Below are 20,266 nucleotides of genomic sequence, written 5' to 3'. Positions count from 1 at the left end.
GAGATCATCATTCTAAGTGGAATAAGCCAGAAAAAGGAAGAAAAATACCATGTGATATCACTCATATGTGGAATCTAAAAAAAAAAAGAGAGAGAGACACACAAATAAACTTAATTTACAAAATAGAAACAGACTCACAGACATAGAAAACAAACTTATGGTCACCAGAGGGGGAAAAGGGGTGGGAAGGGATAAGTTGGGAGTTCGAGATTTGCAGATACTAACTACTATATACAAATTAGATAAACAACAAATTTCTTCTGTACAGCACAGGGAACTATATTCAATATCTTGTAGTAACCTATAATGAAAAAGAATATGAAAACAAATGTATGTATATATATATATATATATATGTATAACTAAAGCACTATGCTGTACACCGGAAATTGACACAACATTGTAAACTGACTATACTTCAATTAAAACCAAAAAGACACAAGTGCAGGGCCAGAGACATTTCCAAAAACATAGATCTTGCTGTAACAAACCATGTTACAGGGTCAGAACTCCATTTCTTTTTTTTTTCTCCCTTTCCTCTGTAAGAACTCGATTCTGATGGAGTGGAACTAAATGGCCACCCAGTCCGTGGACCAGCTTTGATTCCCTGCCTTTGAAGCTGAGGCTCTTCATGATGGTCTGGGTTACGGTCTCGTAGGAGTAGGCCCTTCTGCCAGCCCCGAGGAGCCCCTTTGTTTTAGTGAGAAGAAGTTCACTTGAGACCGAAAGCTGCCAAAATAGCATCAGATTTCTCTGCACAGCCTTGAGCCCCATCGGTTAAGACACAAGGCACCAGTGTGGTTAGGCCTTCAGATTATTTTGGAGCTGGAGGAACAAGAACCTGCCTGGACCTTCTTGCCAGGTCCCCTCTCTCTCCCTCTTCCTTTATTAAGTGCAGGAGGAAATTCTGAGTCTTGATTCGTAGGCATTCATTGATTATCCAGGCAAAATCTCCTGCCTACAGAGTTGTATTATCCAGAGAACTTTTATTCTCTGCTGAGTAATAGGACACAACATGAATTCGCTGAGAACTAGACAAAAGCAAGTTTCGGTATCTGTTCTTACGTGAATTGGGAAACGGTCAATACAGTTGAAGGCTCTTTCACCAAATCAGATAAAAACAAGAAGGAAAACTGTTACTCAGTTCCAGTTGTTCCTAAACTTGACTGTGCATCAGGTCCCCTGGAGGGCTTGTTGAAGCAGATTGCTGGGCCCCCTCCCGGAGTCTCTCGCTCAGAAGACCTGAGGTGGGCCCGAGCGTCCGCCCTCCTTACAAGTTCCTAGATGGTCCCGATGCTGCTGGTCTGGCCTCCACAGTTTGAAAACCATTGACCTATTTAGTGCCAAAAAGGTAAGAAGGACTCACTGGAAAATGTAGAAGGATGGAAGGAATTAACCCTCCATGATCCTACAGTTTGCTGTTAATTCAATATTTTGGTATATTTCCTTTCACTGAATATTATGGTATAAGCCTTCTTCTTCTACCATTATGCTTTTTATAAACTTACTGGCTATAAACACACATTAATAGATGTCTTTACTATTAGTTAACTCCCTATTGTCAGACATTTAGTTGGGAGCCTCTTTGCTCACAGCATTTATCCTGAGCCCCGAGATGGGGGCCTGGCCATTGCCTTGATTCAGGAGGCCACCTTCCTTGGACCATCTATTGCACTTATGAAAGCATTAAGACAGCACTCTACAGTTAGCATCATGTTTCATCTCAAATAGGAGTGAAACCAGGATTTCAGCTTCTTCTTTGCCCCTGAGTTTCAAGACTCAGTTCATCTTTTAGGTAGTAAGATTGCAAAGACACTGGAGTGCCTCTTTTTTTGGAGGTAAAGTGAAAATTAGTTATTCTGGGCAAATCAGAGACAGTAAGAAACCTGCTTGATCTGTGGTGACTGAAGACAGTTCTTGTTAGTCAAGATGGGAAATTAGTGAGACAGAATCACTGCATTATTAAACAGGTACGAGACACAAGGGGAATGATTTTTAAAATTTTATCATTTTGTCCTGGTAAAAAACATACATAATATAAAACTTACCATATTAACTTACCATTTTAAGTGTACAGTTGAGTGCAACCATTACCACTGTCCATTTCCAGAATTTTTTCGTCATCCCAACAACAGAAACTCAGTACCCACTGAACAGTGACATCCTGGTCTCCCCTCCACTCAGCCTCTGGTAGCCTCTATTCTAATTTCTAGGCCTCTTCTAGGCCCCTCATGTAAGTGGAACCATACAACATAAGTTCTTTAGCGTCAGGCTGATTTCACAGAGCGTAATATTTTCAGGGGTCACCCGTGTTGCAGCCTGCATCAGTATTTTGTTTCTTTTTCTGGCTGCATAATATTTTGTTGCAGGTATGTACCACTTTTTGTTTATCCATTCCTCTGTCGGTGGATCGTTGGGTTGTTTCCACCTTTTGGGTAGTGTGAATAACGCTGCTGTGAACCTTGGTGTGCACCTGGCCGTTCGGGTCTCTGCTTTGGGGATGCCTTTTAAATGGCAGTCGTCTGAAATGCTCTAATGTTTTCAGTACCCATTGTGGCCTGGGTAGGCTGTTGGACTGCTGGGGAGGCATGCGAGAAATGTGAGAGCAGCATGCCCACCCCTAGAGGAGGGGTATGTACGTGAACCAGCCTAATCTTACATGATGTCGTGTAAACAAATGCTACAGTGATTTGGGCTCAAAGCATTACGTTTTTACAATTGTGCAAACTGGTACTTTGGAAACTATTTGGGTAGGTCCGGAAGGCTCATTCTGTCAGGTAAAGAACTTTGTTATCATAGAGACTATCCCTTGAGCTGTTTTTAAATGTTAGACTTGAGAAAAACATTGGACGTGAACATGGAAAGGAAGAGTTATTGCCAGGAGGAGGTCTGGGTGGAATCAGAGTGTTGCCAAGCAGAGAAAGCAGCTGAAAGCAGCTTCTGCACTGCCCAGACAAACCCAACTTTTCCCAAGTTCAGAGTCTAACTTGGGCCTGTGCGTCAGGAAGCCCAGTCAGCTTTGTGGCTCCTCAGAGGATGATAGCCAATACAAGGCAGGTCTTAATCAGGGCACAACTGATCACTGATTACTCTGGCCCTGTCCCGGGGAAGGATGGCACCTCCCAACGAAGCCATCCATTATGGTCGCATCACCACCTCATTAGTTCTGCAGCCCAGCCACTGCAGGTGCCGCCTGGGGAGACGGAGCACTGAGGGCTGTCTGAGGAGGCAGGATTCCCAGTGGGCTGCGCTAAGTGGCAGTCGTGTGAATTAAAGGCGACGTGAGGGTGGACTGGGATTGGCTGGAGTGGGTTGGGATGATTCACTGTCAGCACCAAGCTAGAGCTCTCTGACCCCATTCTGCATAAGAGCTTGTCAGCATCCTGGGAGTGACTGGTCCACAGGGCTGCACTGATTAGAAAGACATTGCTAATGAAGAGGCTGTTAGAGCAGGGACAGAATCCGCATCCAGCCCACAGGGGCTTCTTAGGGTGACTGGAGTCTGCAGGTATACAATTCCAGGAGCCCCAGAAACTGCCCTCATCCTTGGAGAAGGAAAGGGGGCTGGGATACAGTGAGCAAAATCAGTAGAAACCAAGTCCAGTCACTATGCAGTTTTCAGTGTTTGACCTTTTTTTAAGCTAAAGAAACAAGAAGGCCTATAGGTGTTAACCTGCTCATACAAGAATCTGCCCCCGACGTATCCTGCTGATCCCCTCTGCTCTTGTCTCCTCTCCTGTTACAACACACTCGAGCCGTCCTGCACTGGTTCGTTCTCTCAGCATACCCCTGTCCCTTTGCTCTGCTGTATTTGCAAATAAAACCCCTTTTACTTCCGCATGGTAAAACTCTACTCACCCTTTAAGATCCACTTCAATTTCCACTTAAAGCCTTTCTCATTCTGCTGGGACTGGCTAATTACTCCCTTCTCTGTTTCCACGCTAGTTGATATGTATCTTACTGTATAATCCCAGTCGTACTGAGATGATTTGTTCTGGTCCATTTTTGTATTGCTGCATATTTGTGTATGCGTAAACCAGAAAGAAGGTAGTTCTATCATACACAAATGGTATCATATTCTATCAACCATTTACAACTTGCTTTTCTCCCAGTATTTTATTTGTCTGTGCATCATGCTCTTGTTAGTTGAACGGATTTATAACATCCCACTGTAGGAATATGCCACTTTTATCTATCTGTTCCCCCTACTGGTAGGCGTTTAGATTGTATTTTTTATTGGTAAATACAGTCTGCATTAAATATTCTTTTGCACACCCCCTTGTGCACTTACGTGAGTTTCTCTAGGTGATATCTGGAAGTAGACTTGCTGATTGTTAGGTGTGTGTATGTTCAGTCTTACTAGGTATGCCCGGTTGTTCTTAAGAATGACTGTTGCAGTTTACACCTGGACCAGTGGTGTGTGAGAGCTCCTTTTCTGTCACGTCCTCATCGTCATTTCATAGTATCAGAGTTATTTGTTGTTGCCACTCTGAACTGTCATTTCAGTCTGTATTTCTCTGATTTCTGCTGAGGTTGAGTATCTTCTGTTTGTTGGTCACGTGAGTTTCTTCCATGAATTTCCTGCACACGGCGTTTGTTGGTTTTTCAAATTTTAACTATTTGCTTCATACCTGTCTCTTTTGTTGGACTGTGGACTCAGAGAGGGTCAGAGTCTGGGGTTTTTTTTGGTTTTTGGTTTTTTTTTTTATTGTCTAGAACAGCTGGACTTGCTTTACTCAAGGCATCAAAATGTTCTCTAATAAACAGACAAACAATCTAGCAGTGGTTTACAAGGTCCTTCACACACACACAGAAGTTGGAAGTTCTTCATGCCCAGAGTGGAGTTGATGGGCTTGGTAGTAATAGCACAAGCAGCCTCATCCCTTTGTGGGTACCACTCTGTGCTCTCAAAGTCCCTGTAGGTCCCTTATGTCACTTCTCAGAGCATCCTCATGAGGTGAGGAGGATAGATCTTTTGGCAGTGGTCCTTGGACTGTGGGCAGGCTTTCTCTAAGCTATCACAGGAAGTGGCCTCAGGTATGATAAAGGTTCTTGTTGCCATTTTACAAATTACAAAAATTTGAATTTTTGGTTGAAACTAGATAATGCTTTAGAATTTTATACACATTGACCTTTGCTGATTGCATCCTCCTGATGTTAATGTGTTCCTTTGTCCACTGTGTTTCCTGTAAAAAAAGAGTAGTAAAATTTAGAGGCTTGATTAGATTTAGGATTGATTTTTTTTTTTTTTTTTAAAGCCAAGAACCCTTTGTTGGTGGTGGTGTGTGTTCCCATCCCGACAGACAGAATATCTGGCCATCTTCCTGCAATGTCAGCAGCCATTGCTTATGCCCAGATCTGTTAATTCATCAGGAGTTACAAAGTGGTGACAGTTCTCATTCTATTTTTCCTCTTGCATTTATTAGCTGGAAGAAGTCTAGGGAGAGAAACTCCTCCTCGCCAACTAGTTACCCTGATAGTTTACATGGGAAAGTTAGGGTAGATGTTTGATTCCCTGTTTACTGGTTTTCAGAGTAATGAGTTGGTTCCTGCCATCTCTGAAAGGCTCCCCTGCTCCCCAACTTCTTATGAGATAAAGGTGAGGATTAATATCTTTGTCTTTATTCTTTAATTTGACCTGCTGTTGGAGATGTGAGAAGTTACTCACATATGTGGCAGCTCCTGGCTGGTGGTGAGTAGTTTGGAGAGTTTGAAAAGGATTATGAATGGAATGAACAGACTTTGGACTCAGGTGCATCTGAATTTATATCTTAGTGTTGCCATTACCCAGCCGTGTGACCCTGGACACAATACGTACCCTTCCTGAGCCTAAGTTTTGCCATGAGCATGAGGAAAGTTAATAATGCCTGTCTCCTGGGGTTCTTGTCTGGATTTCGGGAAACTAAACGGAGCCTGGCTTATGATGGAGGCCTGGGAAGCGATCACTTTTACCCACATTTTAGGGAATATAGCCATCCTTGCACTTTTCAGACAGGCTTAGCTTCTTGAAGTCTGACAGTAGTTTGTCACGTGGTGCCTTGAAGGGTCAGAGCTCTCTCTTGGGGAGGGAAGTGGGTGCACTGAGGCCTCTCTACTGAGATGATGAGGTTGGTGGGTGCTGGAAGGGCATGCGTGATGACATCAACTCATAGGATTAGTTATCTCTTTGAGAGTTAACAAAGGTGTCAGAGAGGCGGTTTCTGTGATTCTGTAGACCTTTCCCTCATGGTCCCAGGGTGATTGCTACAGTTGTAGCCATCACACACACATTCCAGGCAGGAAAAAGGAAGACAAGAGGAAGATCAATGGGATGTACCTTCCAGCTTGTTAGTCCTCTTTAAAGAGGCCATCAATCAGCTCATCACTCTCATTGGCCATCCTTAGGAGTAACGGAAGCAGAACAGTGAAGTTCTATTTTATTTTCTTTTAGCTGGCCCATTACCATCCTAGTAGCAGAGAGGTTCTGGAAGGAGGGAAGAGGGAGAGAACAGAGATGCTGCCACGAGCACACAATCCTGAAATTTAAGGAAATTCTCCTTGTTGTGCACACCTTTTGTTTGTTTATTTGTTCTGTACAGGCCATTGGAAATGCTAAAACCACTCGCAATGACAACAGCAGCCGATTTGGAAAGTACATTCAGATTGGCTTCGACAAGAGGTACCACATCATCGGAGCCAACATGAGGACCTACCTGTTGGAGAAGTCGCGCGTGGTCTTCCAGGTGGGCCGTGTGGCTTGGCCTTCGTGTGCTTTTCCCGTGGGTGATGCTCACTCGCTCCCTGTTCAATTCCCTGTGCCTGGAGAGCATCTCATCTTTTGAACCTGGACTTGGATAGACTTGTTCTTTTGGTTTTCTCTCTCTCTCGCTCTCTTTTTTCCGTTAATAAGTATTCATTTATAGGTATCAGACTTAAAATCTTTTACCCAGTATTGATATTTTTCAGTGGGCATTGCTTTTTGATTCAGTCAACAAACATATATTGTCTGTTACGTGTTTGCTCTGTGCTGGACACTAAAGGTACAGTGACAAATTAGACAGCTGTTTTCCTTGTGGACTTTAGAGTCTTACAATCAGGGGAATGGCATGTAGGGTCTGTGGGTCTTATTTGGTAAGTTACATTGAAAGAATAAAAACCTACTTGGCCACTTACTTAGCTTCCTTTTCAAATAAATGGGATTCTTGCTTCTCATGTGACTCAGTTCTTCTTTACTCTGTGCTCACCTTTCGTTCTTTCCTTCCCATCTACTCCTTGCCCTCTCGGGGACTGTCAGATGTGCCGGCCGTGGCTCTGGCCAGACTCTCCTGAGCACCCCGTGGGCTTTCCTAGCCCTTGTTGTCTTTGCTCAGGCCTCCTGAACACCCCCTCACCCACCCACACACATAGCTCTGCCGGTTTAAGGCAGGTCTGGCCCTTGTCCAGTCAGTCAAGGTCCAAAAGTCGTGGACCTTTCCTGACCGTCCCAGCCTGACATGATGGGAAGGGTCATAGCTTTTACTTAGTTCCAAGTCTCTCCGAGAGGAAGGGGAGCCTGCAGCAGGGAAATTACAGTCTGCTCAACCTGAGCAGGTAGTACGGTTATCTGAGTAAGTGCTCATTCGACTGACCCATCATTTGTGGATTAGCAGCTATGTTCTATAGAGGAAGGAATAGAAAACACCGGTTTTTTGCGTAAGTCAAGAGGTAAAAGTCTTCCGGTTGGAAGGAGGCCCCTGAAAAATCTGCAGCTGGGAACTGAAGGTGGCAGAGGTGACCTTTGTTGCCCAGAGCACCCTGGAATATGAATGGGCGTGTGGACAGTCTTGGAGGTCACTGCCCTTAACACTGCTTAACTGTTCTCCTCCTTTAGGCAGAGGATGAGAGGAACTACCACATCTTTTACCAGCTCTGTGCTGCTGCCAGTCTCCCGGAATTTAAAGAGCTCGCACTGAGTAAGTACCCGCGTGCGTGCGCATCCTCGGGGCTGGGCTGCAGCTGCGGCACGCGGCGCGTCTGAGCTCGGCTCAGCGTTGTCTGTCGTGGGTCCGTGGCTCTGCCTCTTCCTTGAGCACGTGCCCTAGGCCTCCATGAGCTTCATGCCCAGTTGGTTGCCAGCCACAGAACTTAAGAGGATGAGAGGCAGAGGTTGCAACAGTGTCTGGCAGGGCTTAAAAGAATTTCCATGTATTATTATTTTGAAGAATATGTTTTCACTCTACATCATAAGAAATGTGTCCCAACCATGAGGATCTAGAGATTTGGCTAATGCACGTCACTTAATTGTGGCCAGCATGTTTTAAGTCATATTTGAGGATTGAGACCAAAAAAAAAAGAAGGAGGAGGAGGAAGACAGCGAGGATAAAGCAGGAGTGAGATCAGGGTGGCTCAAGAGGCGTATCAGTAAAGCCTGGGCCTCCGTGCGGAAGGTAAGGAGGGCGTGGAAGAGTTTAAGTGGACCTGCAGAAGCCTTGGCCGGCTGCGTGCCCTGGTCCCTCCTGAGCAGGGTAGGGGGTGGGGGTGGAGCAACCCAAGTGCCTCCCAACTGGGGCCACTGGGTGAGTCAGCTTGTTGCCGCGTCAGATAAAAAGACAGCCTTTCAGTGGGTCCCAATCACCCTTTGTTTCTGCTCTTGCTGTTTGCTGAGGGGCCGCAGTGAGTTCTGTTTGCCTTGAGACTGTTGACTTTGGAGCCAGGGGAGTCGAGGCCAGGGCCGAGCAAGAAGAGCTGGTGGACTTTAGCTCTCGACACTGCACCTGACGCAGCCCCCCTCCCGGGGCCTGGAGCCACCCGCTTCTGTGTGCAAGGCTTTGTCTTGGATCTTGACTGACTCAGCCGCTGATGCGTGGGATGAAGGCAGACCCCAGGGCCGTGCAGCTCCCCCATCCCTGGCCTGTCGTCTGTATACTTGGGAGGTGTGGGTAGGTCCGGCACTAGCAGATGGTGTAAAGACCTGGGCGTCTCGACAGAGGTGAGCTGGTCTCTGTGCAGCTGTAAGAGAAATAGACTTCTCAGACTTTGCCATCCCAGACCCAAATTCTAGTCATCTCAAGGGCCCAGCAGCAGATCCACCTCTGACCGCTCCAGCCTATGCTCCCGGCAGGTAAAACACATCAAGTAGTTCAAACCTTGGTCTGCCTTCTTAACTCTGCTTCACTGGCGGGTGGGTTCCGGTAGCATTCAGTGCCTGTGCCATGCGATTGGGCTTCAGTTCCTTCCTTCATTCATCAAACCCTTTGCAGGCGAGATAGGCACTGGGGATGTAGCATTAAACTAAGCAGTTATGGGTCCTGCTCCTGCTTAGCTTGCATTTACAATACAGATAAGGGTGTGTAAGGTGAAGCACAGCTGAGGTTGGTCAACAGCTGCTCAGGGGAAGTAAATTTAAACTGGGTCCCAGAGGAAGAAGCCTTGGATGACATATATGACAGTGGTTTTGTACTGTACTCGGGCTGTTCGGTGCTCGCAGCTCTGATTCTCCCTGGTGAAATCGTAAACTCCTTGGGGACGAGGAATGACTGTTACAAGCCTTGTCTGATGAGCACTGCCCTGAGCTGGGCTCTGATATTGGCTTCCAGTCACAAGGGACTGGGGAGGCAGCCAGGTCAAAGGCCCCTGGACTTCTATGGGCCCAACTGGACTTCTCAGGGCCAACCATGGGAGATGAAAACTGGTTCCCAGGGCCAGTTTTATAGAAAATGAATGAATAATGGCAAGGTCCATCTTGGCTGTATGTAGACCATTTTATCCCAAATGTAACTTTAAGGTAATAGGAAAGAAATCCTTTTTTTTTTTTTCCCACTTACACAAGTGCATTGAGGTGAAAAATGACTTTACTCCATGTTTCAGCGAGATACCGACTCCTTGAACTCCTGGCTGGAGCAGTTGAAAACTAGCCAGTTTAATCAATTTCTTGCTTCCTTACCTGCATGTGCCCTCCGAGAGCATCTTGGAATGAAGTGAAGAGCCTTTGATAAGCTCTTGTGCTCAGGCGTGAGGCTGTCTTCTGCCTTGTGGGCCGATTGGCTGTGAGCCCTGAAGCTTGACATTTAGTTCCACTGATAACCTGGTCAAGTGGATGGAACCGTCAAATAAATGAAGGAAAAGCCAGCGGCTCCTAGTAAATACTGAGACCTGCTTCACCTCTTTCCCCCTTTTCTTCACCTAAACTGTGCTGTTCAAATGCACAGAAGTCTCTGTAAAACGCCTTGGCCCTGCAGGAGTTTTGTGCATTTGTCTGAGAATGGTGTGGACGGTTTTGCGTACAGTCCATCCATACTTTCCTCTGCCCCGTTGTTGGTGGTCTATTGCGTTAAAATGGCTTCAGGATGAGATTTTTTTTTTAAATGGTACAATGAATAATTTATTGCAGTGTGAATAAATGATGATTAAAAGCGTTATAATGGACCCACATTTTCCTTAAATGCAGCCTTCAGATAATTAGGCATAAATCCTTTCATCTTTTTCATTTCCATAGGTGTACTGATAACAGTTTTATAAACAACCTCTCTCTTCCCTTGCACAGGTCAGAGTAGAGCCTCCCCAGGTGAAGTGCAAGCCCTTGGCTGTGACCTTGATGGTCCACTGCTCTCATCACTGGCTTCACACCCCATCTGTACGCTGGCCTGATCCAATGAGCCAGTTAATAGGGAATTTTGTGGTGTATATCTCCTTGGGAATTTTAAGTAGAAACAGATCCAAATGGGAGGACAAGAGATCCCTCTCTGGAATGAGACGATTGGCTTCATGGGCCTAAAAGGAGAGCTGAGATCCAAGCAGGCTAAGCAAATAGGGGAAGAGTGACTGCAACCTGCTGGGGTGTCTGTCTTATAAGGAGGGTCTGGGGAGTGATGTTAATAGGGGTGATTGCAGATCTTAAAGCAGAAGGAAAGGAGATGATTGTGATGATTGGGTTAAAATCATTTAGTAGTGAGTGCTGTGACTGACCAGGGTGGCCCTGCAGGGATGAACCTCTGCAGGAGGAAGTTATCCTGCTGGGCGCGTGGGTTTGGGAACTGGAAGCAGGGAAGAGGGGGTGGTCTGCCTGGCTCAGAATATCAGGCAGTGGAGCCCAGGCAGTTGACAATGAAAAGTCTTTGATAGATGCTGAAATGCCTCCTCCTCTCCAGTATGAGAGTTTAGTGTTGTCCTCTGAGTCTCAGTGACTCTGGTGTCCCCTGATACATTTTGTGTGTGTGTCCCTGGGTGGGCAAGAACTCCACTGATACTTTTGATAATGAGTTAGGTTGTGTTTATGGCTAAGTCATGAAATGTCACAGATAAACAACCATCTCCTTATTAGGGTGGGGAAGGAATGGGCTCCTAGGCCTGGCCAAACACTGGGTGAGCCTGGGCAACCCCTTCAAGCACTCTGGTCCTCAGTTTGCCTGCTGAAAAGTGAGAGTAAATACACACTTGGCCCTTAATATCCATGGGTTCTGCATGTGTGGATTCAGCCAACCGAAGTTCAGTCCATGGGTGGTGGAACCCTTGGTTGCGGAGGGCTGACTGTGCTACATGAGTTTATGTAAGACTTCAACACCTGTGAATTTTGGTATTTGGGCGGGGTGGGGGGTGGGGTTCCTGGAACCGATCCCCTATGGATACAGAGCGACAGCTGTATTCAGTCTTCTCCAGGGCACTGTAAAAATCATCCAATGAGGTATTTTGAAAGGTGAGTGTAAAGGAGGAAAAAGAATTGGTGCTTTTATTAAACCTTTGAAGCTGTTACATGTTCTGGGCCAGAGCCTGCAGGGTGATTAGGTATGAAAGATCTAAACACGCCACAAAGACCTAGTGTGACTTGCTTCTTAAAAATTTGCTTCTGCTGTAGCTGTGAGTGAGCTCAGGGCTGAAGTCCTTCCTCTCCCAGTTCAAGTGCCTCCAGTCATCAGAGTGGGTTGAAGTTACTCCTCCAGGAAGCCTTCCCTTATAAAATATGACCGATGCTCTGCTGTTCATTCCTGTGTGCAGTGTTGCCTGATGGTTGTATTTCAGACTGTGTGAGACTGGGGTTTGGGGCTGAGTTCTGCCACTTTGTAGCTGGGCCTGGTAACGTGGACTTGACCGGCAGGAGGAACTGGCATTCAGGGTGGCTTGGAACATAGACTCCAAGGTGGGAAATGGGGGAGACCAGGATGGAGAGGTAGGCAGGGCCGTTGAGGCATGAACAGGAGATAGAGCTGAGGAATGAGCGAGGAAGCTGGTGTGCCTGGGACGTAGAGGTGGGGGAGGGAAGGGTTAGCCTGAGTCTGGAGCGGTCGGAGGAGGCCACTTCACCACCAGGCCTGTGGCGCCCTTCTACCATGCTTGCCTTTTGCCTTGAGGGCAATGGAGCAGGAGGGTGTCTCCAAAGGGTTATAAGTAGGGAGTGGTGTGATCAGAGTTACCAGTGGTTTGCCGGAGGGTTTGCAGGGACAGGGGCAGGGAGACAGGTTGAGAGTCTGTTGCAGCAATCCCCAGACAACAGGTGCTGAAGGTCAGCCCCAGGGCGGTGGAGGAAAGAGAGATAAGAAATTCTTGGGAGCTCAAATTGGAAGGACAAAGTATGGAAGGAGGCCCAGGAGTTGCAGTGAAGCTGCGTCTAAGCCTGTGCAAGTGGAGTGCGTTCAGCCGTCCACGCCCAGGTCGGGAGAAAGTCATTTAACTGGTGCTCTCAGAGGAGGAGGGAAACAGCCAGTGTCCAGTGTCAGCATCTTGTCAGAATCAGACATTATACACTTAGAAATGACCAAGCACTGGACAGAGTTGTACTATGTCTTGTGGAAAATTGATTTTCGAGGGGAATTTTGATTAGGTGGAATTTTAGCCTTATATGCTGACCTCCAAACCCTGTAGTGCATGTACCACCCAGGGGCTGATGGCGTTTTTGCCCTCCGCTCTGAATTTTGGGACAGAACTGAGCCCCTCGTCACCAGCTGTCCCCCAGGCTGTTACCAGGGGCCTGACTGATGAGGAATGAAGCTGGGAGGTGAGAGCAAACATTTGAAAATCTCATCCTGCTCTAGTACCTGTGCTGAGGTAGCTCAAGGTGCCCCAGCTTAAAAGAAAAACAAAACACAAAACCAACCATGTCCCCTTGGGCACATCACTGCCCCTCGTTTGTCAAATGAGGCTGTCAGACTCAGCTTATTGGCAGTCACGGAGGTCTGGTTCTAGGGTGGGGGTCACTTTCCTTGTGTGTCTCAGAGCCTTTTTAAAAACAAGTCTGGTGAATCCAACTGTAACGTGAATTATCCAGGACTTTTACGTTCCTGTGTTTTTCAGGTATCAGTGAAAGTAACAAAGACAGCAGCAGGTTTTGTCAGTGTGGTGTGATTTTCTGTCTGTTGTTACTCGGTCTTCTCTCCCATTGGCTGATGTCAGTAAAGATGATACTTGGAAGGGTTGCACACTCAGCTGGGAATACGTTCTGGTCTGGGAGAGCTTGCTGAGGGAGGAGAAATCCTCAAGGGTCACGGTCTGTGGCAAACTGGGCTACATCCCTTTGATGCCTGACGCTCCCTTCTCCTCTCCTGCCACAGCGTGTGCGGAGGACTTCTTCTACACTTCACAGGGAGGAGACACATCCATCGAGGGTGTAGATGATGCTGAGGACTTTGAGAAGACCCGACAAGCCTTCACTCTCCTTGGTAAGGGGCCTGGCAGTGGGGAGAAAGGGTTCGTTTGGTGGAGAGAAAGCCTGACAGTGTCTGACTTTGCTTGCCAACTTTCACAAGCTGGTGGGGAAGCCCTCTTGCCCTCGGTGAATATCTTCTTACTCTCTTATCCATCCCAACCCTCGGGCCCCCAAGCTTAAGGCGTGGAGCTTTGCTGACCTTCCTTAACAGTAAGGATTTAAGAGTTAATCTCTCAGGACTGCGGAGTACTCCTCTTCACCTCCTCCAGGCCATTGATGCCAGTGGAGGAAAACCAAGAAGAGCCTGTCTTTTCGTGTGTAGTCTGGGTTTCTTGCAGAAAGAACATGCCTTGGGGACCAAAACCACCCATGTTCCACAATCATGGGCTCCAAGTCGGAAACAGACTATAAGGGTCTGGAAGCTCTGTCATCCATACACACAGTGTCATTTCTGTTTCTGCTGTTCCCATGCAGAGCTTAGCAGTAGAATCCTTAACATGATCACTCTGTCCTTCTGGGACATAAAGGACAGTAGAGCTGGAGAAAACTGCCCCTTTCCCCTGCCAGTTTTGGGGGAGAAGAGCCCCAAATGGTAAGGTGGAGGGCAATCCTTGCTTAACTGGGCAGATGAAGTGGTAAATTCCTGGGACCTGCAACCAGAAAGTCAGCCTGAAATCCACAAAGTGGCTCAGGGTGGCCCTTGTGCTTTCCCGGCCCTTCCCTGACAGACAGACATTGGGCTTCTGAGTCATGCGACCAACCCAGAGCAGCATTTCTTAGATTCTTTGGGAATCAGGGAAATTTTATCCAGTGTCCAAATAAAACATGGCCAAACAGGACACGCCCTGATCTCCAGATGGAGAGAAAAAGAAACCCAGGACCTCATGCGCTGAAGTCTGAGTGCTGTTCACTTCTGTGGATAACTGGTAATAGACATGGTTTGTCTTTTGTACCAATGACACAGAAACCACACTGATTGTTCCAACAGAGAGAAATTACTGTAAATAATTGTTCACAAGAGCAGTAGTAGGTAATTAACTATTAAATAAGAGGATTTTTAAGGATTCAGAAGTAGCAGGTGCAAAAGAACTACCTCGAGGGTGAGGAAGAACAGCCAGTAAAGGAGCTGTGGATGAGGAGAGCCCCCTGCCCCTGGCTGAGATGTTGAACACTTCTCGGAGGATGTGGCTGCCCCGAGATCAGGAAGCCCTCTGGTGGTGAGGAAACCTGCCGGAGGGTGTGGGCCTGCACTGGTCTGTATAAGCAGCCTGCAGTGCCCCAGGGGGTGGTGGGACCAGAACTTCTCAAAGCAGCCTGAGGACACAGCTGGAGCTCACCTGGGAGGGTGCTGGGCTCCAAGATGAACACTGGTTGCTTGGAGGATCAGAGCTAGGAGTGAAAATGTCTTCTTGTTGCTCTTGCCTTGCCAAGTCCTTGCAGTGCCCTCTATTGACCAAGTGTGACGTGCCACCAGCAGGCGAAGGGGAGGTGTTGACAGGGTTTAGCTCCAGTACCACAGAGCAGGGCAAAGAAGGGCAGATGTGAAGCTGGGAGGTAACACATTAATAATAGCACCCCTGACTTCCCCAATATCACATGGCTATTTTACTCTCCAGAGCTGGGGAGCAGGTTTAAAGGAGACATGAAGTTGAGCAGGATAGCATTCTGCCCAGAAAGGAGAAGGCTCCTGTGGTGCTGGCGTGAGCCTTGGGCAGAGCTAATCCAAGGAGAAGGTTGTTTCCTCCAAGGCTCTAAGAGACTGGGTACTTTAATTCTCAAAGCAAACAGAATTTGTAAAATTAATCATTTTAATAAGCCATCTTCCCTACTCTTTAATAAACATGTCCATTTTTTAATTCCAGAGGTTGGCAAACTTCTTCTAAAAGGACAGGATAGTAACTATTTTGGGCCTTGTGGGCATATGATTTCTGTAGCAGCTATTGAACTTTGCCAACATAGTGCAAACTTAGCCATAGACAAGATGTAAAAGGAAAGACATGGTGGTGTTCTAATAAAACTTTATTTACAAAAACAGGCCATGGAAACTATAGGTCGTAGGTTGCCAACCCCTGTCTTACACCTTCAGTTTTGTGTTTGATTTTTTTATTTTGTTTTGTTGCTTCCCATAGTGAGGCGCTGCTTATTCAGAGACTCCTGTATTTAAGAAGGGACTTTCTAGTCAGTATAGTGCAGGAATCCTGACTACGGTTAGGATTCAACAGTCATTCAATATCTACTGCTTAAGTTCCTACCTTGCAGGGCGGTTAGGTCTCTGGAAATTGACAAAGCATTGGTTCCTAAGAGTAAGCGAAGGGGAGAGGAAAGTGATCTGTCCCTCTCATCCTGTGAATGGATGGCCCCAGCACCCACTTCCTGGCTGGTCCTTCCATGGCACTTGAGAGCACTGCAGACCCCGATCAAAAGCCCAGTGCTTTTCTCCTGACACAGATGCACAACTGTCTTGTCCTTGTCCTGGGTTTCAGCCTCTGGCTTTAGCCTCTTCCTTTTGCCAGTCTTTTACTCAGTTACACTGAACCAGGACATATGCCTCAATTGTTCACTCTCTGGCTGTTTTTTTTTTTTTTTTTTTTTTTTTTTAGTTGAAATAAAACCAGATATCTGAATGATGCATACATTTCTGTAGACATTTGCAAGTACTTGCCTCTGTGTAGCAAGAATCAATTCAGTCATTCTATCGCTCCTGTTTCTGAGGAGCACCTACTGTGTGCCAGGCCCTGGGGATACAGTGATGAAGCAAGAACAGGCATTTGTTATATTTTTTTATATTTGTATATTTTGAAAATATTGTGTAATAAAAATTAAATCCCTGACCCCCTATGAAAATTACGAGGTCCTCTAACATTAAAGTCTAGAGCTGATTTGTCTATTCATACTTGGGTTGTCTACTTTGTTGATTATCGGAGTAAAGTTTTTAATCCTAGCATGACACATCTTTACTCCCATTTATTTAGATGTCATTGACTCTTTTTTAGCCCGAGTGAAATAATGCCTTAAAAATAAGTAGCTCCATCTGGGGAGGAATCCGGAGGATAATTGTATTATCTCTTAGACTGAATGGTAGGTTGATTGGCGTTCATTATATTATTCTGGATCCTTTTTCAAAATCTGAAATATTTTGTAGTTCAAAAAGAGATGATAATGCCTTAAAGCTAAATATAAATTTTAAGAGATTATCCACGTCTTTGATAACCTGCACAAGTAACAGAATTGACAGCCAATGTTTGCTACCACAGTTGTTCTGGAGTAGGTGTGCGTGTCTGTAACTGAGGGAGCAGATCATCTGATGAACAGCAGCCCCCGTGGGGAACAGTCAGGAGCCAGCTGGCCTGCCAGCCCCGTAACAGCACCCCTAGGAGAAGTTTCTCCTCTTCTCCCTCTGTTGGCACTTCGGATGTGTGTCACAGATGTTTGCAGGATGTTATGTTGGGAGAAAAATGACTGCAGATAAATGACCATTCTTATTAAACTCATAAAAGCATCCATAAAGTGTTTGGTTGAAATGAAGTCCAAAATTGGTCTGCATGATTGCTCCCTCTCCTTTGCTCTTGGAGAGGTTACGATGATAGTGACCCATTTGGTTCGATCTGGACAGTCACCATGAGGATATTTCCCTGTTAGTCTAAGGAGCCCCTTTGCCCTTGGAGCTGATTCCCTGAGTGGTAATTACTTGGTGGGGAGCCTGCATCATCTTAGGACTCATTGGCCCAGAAAAGAAAATGAAACCTTATTTTTTTTTAAAGTCTTTAATAAGAGGGTAAAACATCCTTTCTGTCCTACCATGGATATTGAATGTCATTCATTCTTTTTCTTTTTTTCTCCAGGAGTGAGAGAGTCCCATCAGATAAGCATTTTTAAGATAATTGCTTCCATCCTACACCTTGGAAACGTGGAGATTCAGGCTGAGCGTGATGGTGAATCCTGCAGTATATCAGTAAGTTGCACACCAGCACTAGAGATAAAATGTACACAATTTACTCTGTTCGTACAGGTTTATACAACTGAAATGTGTCTTTACGCTTAGAGGACACTCATAGGTTATTTCTTCTTAACGGTAATGGCTTCTGTTGCCTTGCTGATATTTTTGAGAAGAACAAATCCTTTTCAAATCAGTTGCCATCAAGTTCCTATCACTGAAGGCAGGAAATTTAGTAGGTATTCAATAAATTCTTTTTGATGGTTTGATTTCCTAAGTACCCTGAGGTCCGTGGAATTCTATCTGTGTTATCAGTGCATGAGTTCTTTCTGAGCTCCTGGCCGAGGTCTGTGCTTCAGGGAAATGAAGGAGTGTTGGGCACCATACCTGGTGACTGTCTCCAAGGGGCTTACACACGCTAAGTGGGTAGACAGGACAGATGATAACAGTTGCCAAGATTTGGACAGTGCAGGGCAGAATATTGAGACATCTGTATGAAAGGATTGCAGACTGTGAAGTGCTCCATAAATGCTCATGGTGTCTGTTATTTTCCTGGTGCCCCATGTAGTACCTTATATGTGGGAGATAAATGTCTAAGTGGGTGGTGTGCTGCCAGTTACAAGTAGTGTAGACAGCGTGCTGGGTGCTGTCTGGGGTGTAACCGTGTCGGGTTGGGCTAGCACTGCTGTTCTGACCTTGAGTAAGTGAATCTGCAGGTGTTTACTTTCGACCTATTTTGTGCCTGTTTATGGCTAAGTGTTGGGATGCGCAAGGTATGATTCTTGCTACCAAGGACTTGGAATTTCAATAACGGGGTGCTGGGGAAACACAGAAGGTAGTACTACAGACTATGAACATGGGCAAGTCCAGGCCGCTCACAAGCTGATGCTTTTTCAATTGAGCCAACATTTTTTAACCTCCCACTGTTCGTGGGGTTAGGGGTTATCAGAAGTTAAAACCGGCCCTGCCTTTAGGGAGGGGAAGGCCTGAACAGTAGCTGGCATTTGCCTGAGCTCACCACCCTCTCGCACCCCCATCCATCTCCCCTAAAGGCCAAATAGTCTTGGGTTGGGGGAGTCCCTGGGTCCTCAGGGCTGCTGCCATCCTCGGCATGGAGTCTGCAACCTCGTGAGAGGTTCACCTGCCTGGGCCCAACGTGAAGGAGGGAATGCTGGAGCTGGGCAGTGCTTGGTGCCCTGGGACAGGGTGTGTGTGTGTGTGCGCGCATCACAGGGCACTGCGGTTGGCAGTGATGATGCTGTGAGGCAGATCGAGGTGAGTAGAGGAAGACCTGGTGCCTTGGTGGGGTGGTGGATGGGCCTCCAGTGCAGGCCAGACACTCCCCTGGCCTGAGTCTTCAGGACCCACAGAGCATGTCCCCTCATGAGAAAGGCAGGGAGGGTCTGTGCTGTCCCCTGGTCCCACACCCCTGTAAATGTCCCTTGGTTCCTAAGGGCAACCATACTTTGCTCAGTATTGGGGACAGTGCGATTAGGAACATTGGTGTCGAAAAAGTCCTGGATTTAGGCGGGTGAAATGCAGGGAAGATGGCAGATACTCCCTTGGCCTCCACCCCATCCTCTCATAGTCCCCTTTCTCTCAAGGTCACATCCCCCATCATGGATTCTTACAGCATCCATTTCTCTCCTCCAAATCACCTAGCATGGTTGCAGTTTTACATTTATCATGTGGTGATTAGCTCTGTGTGTCTTCCTCCTCATGAGACCCCAGCGTCTATGGGAACAGGAACTGCTGTGCTCACTTTTTGTCAGCAGCACCCAGCTCTGAGCTCAGCACTTGGTGGGTGGGCAGTAGGTAAGCAGATGGGTGGATGATGGAGGCTCCCTGGGCGCAGGGGTGATGCAAGCGGGAGCAGACGAGCAGATCTGATGGGGGGTTGACGGTGACGCACGAGAACCAGGGCAGTGAGCTCCTGAGCACCTGTGGCTGGGGGTGGGGTGGGGCCAGGACCTCTTTGGAAAGCCGAGAACTGGTCTCATGAATGAAGTGTCTCTCTGTTCTTATAGCTGACCTTCCACATCAGCCTCTGAGGGGACCTTCAGGTGACAAGGAAAGTGAATGTTTATTGGTGCTATTTGATCAACGCCTGTTCCCCCACCAAATCCTAGGACCATGTCTCCTGTGCTCACTCTTCCAGCCCTGACATACACTGGCACCCACTGAGTGTGCGTGTGAAGACTGTGTGAAGGTGGGCTCTCAGGGCACACTTGCGGAAGTGTGGACGGAGGACACAGATGCTGGTGAGGGAGGAGGAGGAGGACGCCTGGCAGGTAGAGGTCTGGACACCACATGCACAGCAGGTCCTTCCTCTTACAGATGACAGGAAGTCAGAGGCTTTGGAGCACAGGTCCGTGGTCCAGGCTAGTCTTACATGGTTCTCCAGTTAGAGGCTGTGTCGAAAACTGGTTGAGAGTGAGAACTATAGCAGGACTGCCGGGGTTCAAGTCCTGGTTCTGTCACTTACTGATCGTTACTTACCTTTCTCAGTCTGTTTCCTCATCTGGGTGGGGGTGACTTTACCTGCCTCGGCACAGGGCTCACGTGATTGAGTTCTGGACTATTACCATCGCTGTTGGTAGAGCCAGAGTGGACCTTCCGAGCATCCCTCTCCTTTCACAGGGTTGGAAAGATTCAGGCCCAGAGAGTGGAAACTGTGTCTCTAAAGTCGTAATGACAGTTAATGGCAAAGTCAGGCCGGGGCCCAGCCAGCATTCTTT

The 20,266-nt window shown here is 47.0% G+C and overlaps 1 protein-coding gene across 1 annotated transcript in view; it reads left to right on the top strand.

The window, feature by feature from the left end:
* MYO5B (myosin VB) overlaps positions 1 to 20,266 on the top strand; it is a 233,138-nt gene that overhangs the window by 105,703 nt on the left and 107,169 nt on the right. The window contains 4 exon segments of the mRNA XM_006177898.3: positions 6,579 to 6,722; positions 7,850 to 7,931; positions 13,500 to 13,607; positions 17,437 to 17,546. Coding sequence (XP_006177960.3) covers positions 6,579 to 6,722; positions 7,850 to 7,931; positions 13,500 to 13,607; positions 17,437 to 17,546 — 444 coding nt within the window.

This window comes from Camelus ferus, chromosome 30, assembly GCF_009834535.1.
Source record: "Camelus ferus isolate YT-003-E chromosome 30, BCGSAC_Cfer_1.0, whole genome shotgun sequence".
Lineage (NCBI taxonomy): Eukaryota > Metazoa > Chordata > Mammalia > Artiodactyla > Camelidae > Camelus > Camelus ferus.
The sequence above is the reverse complement of the archived record's forward strand: the minus strand, read 5'-3'. Positions and strand labels throughout refer to the sequence as shown.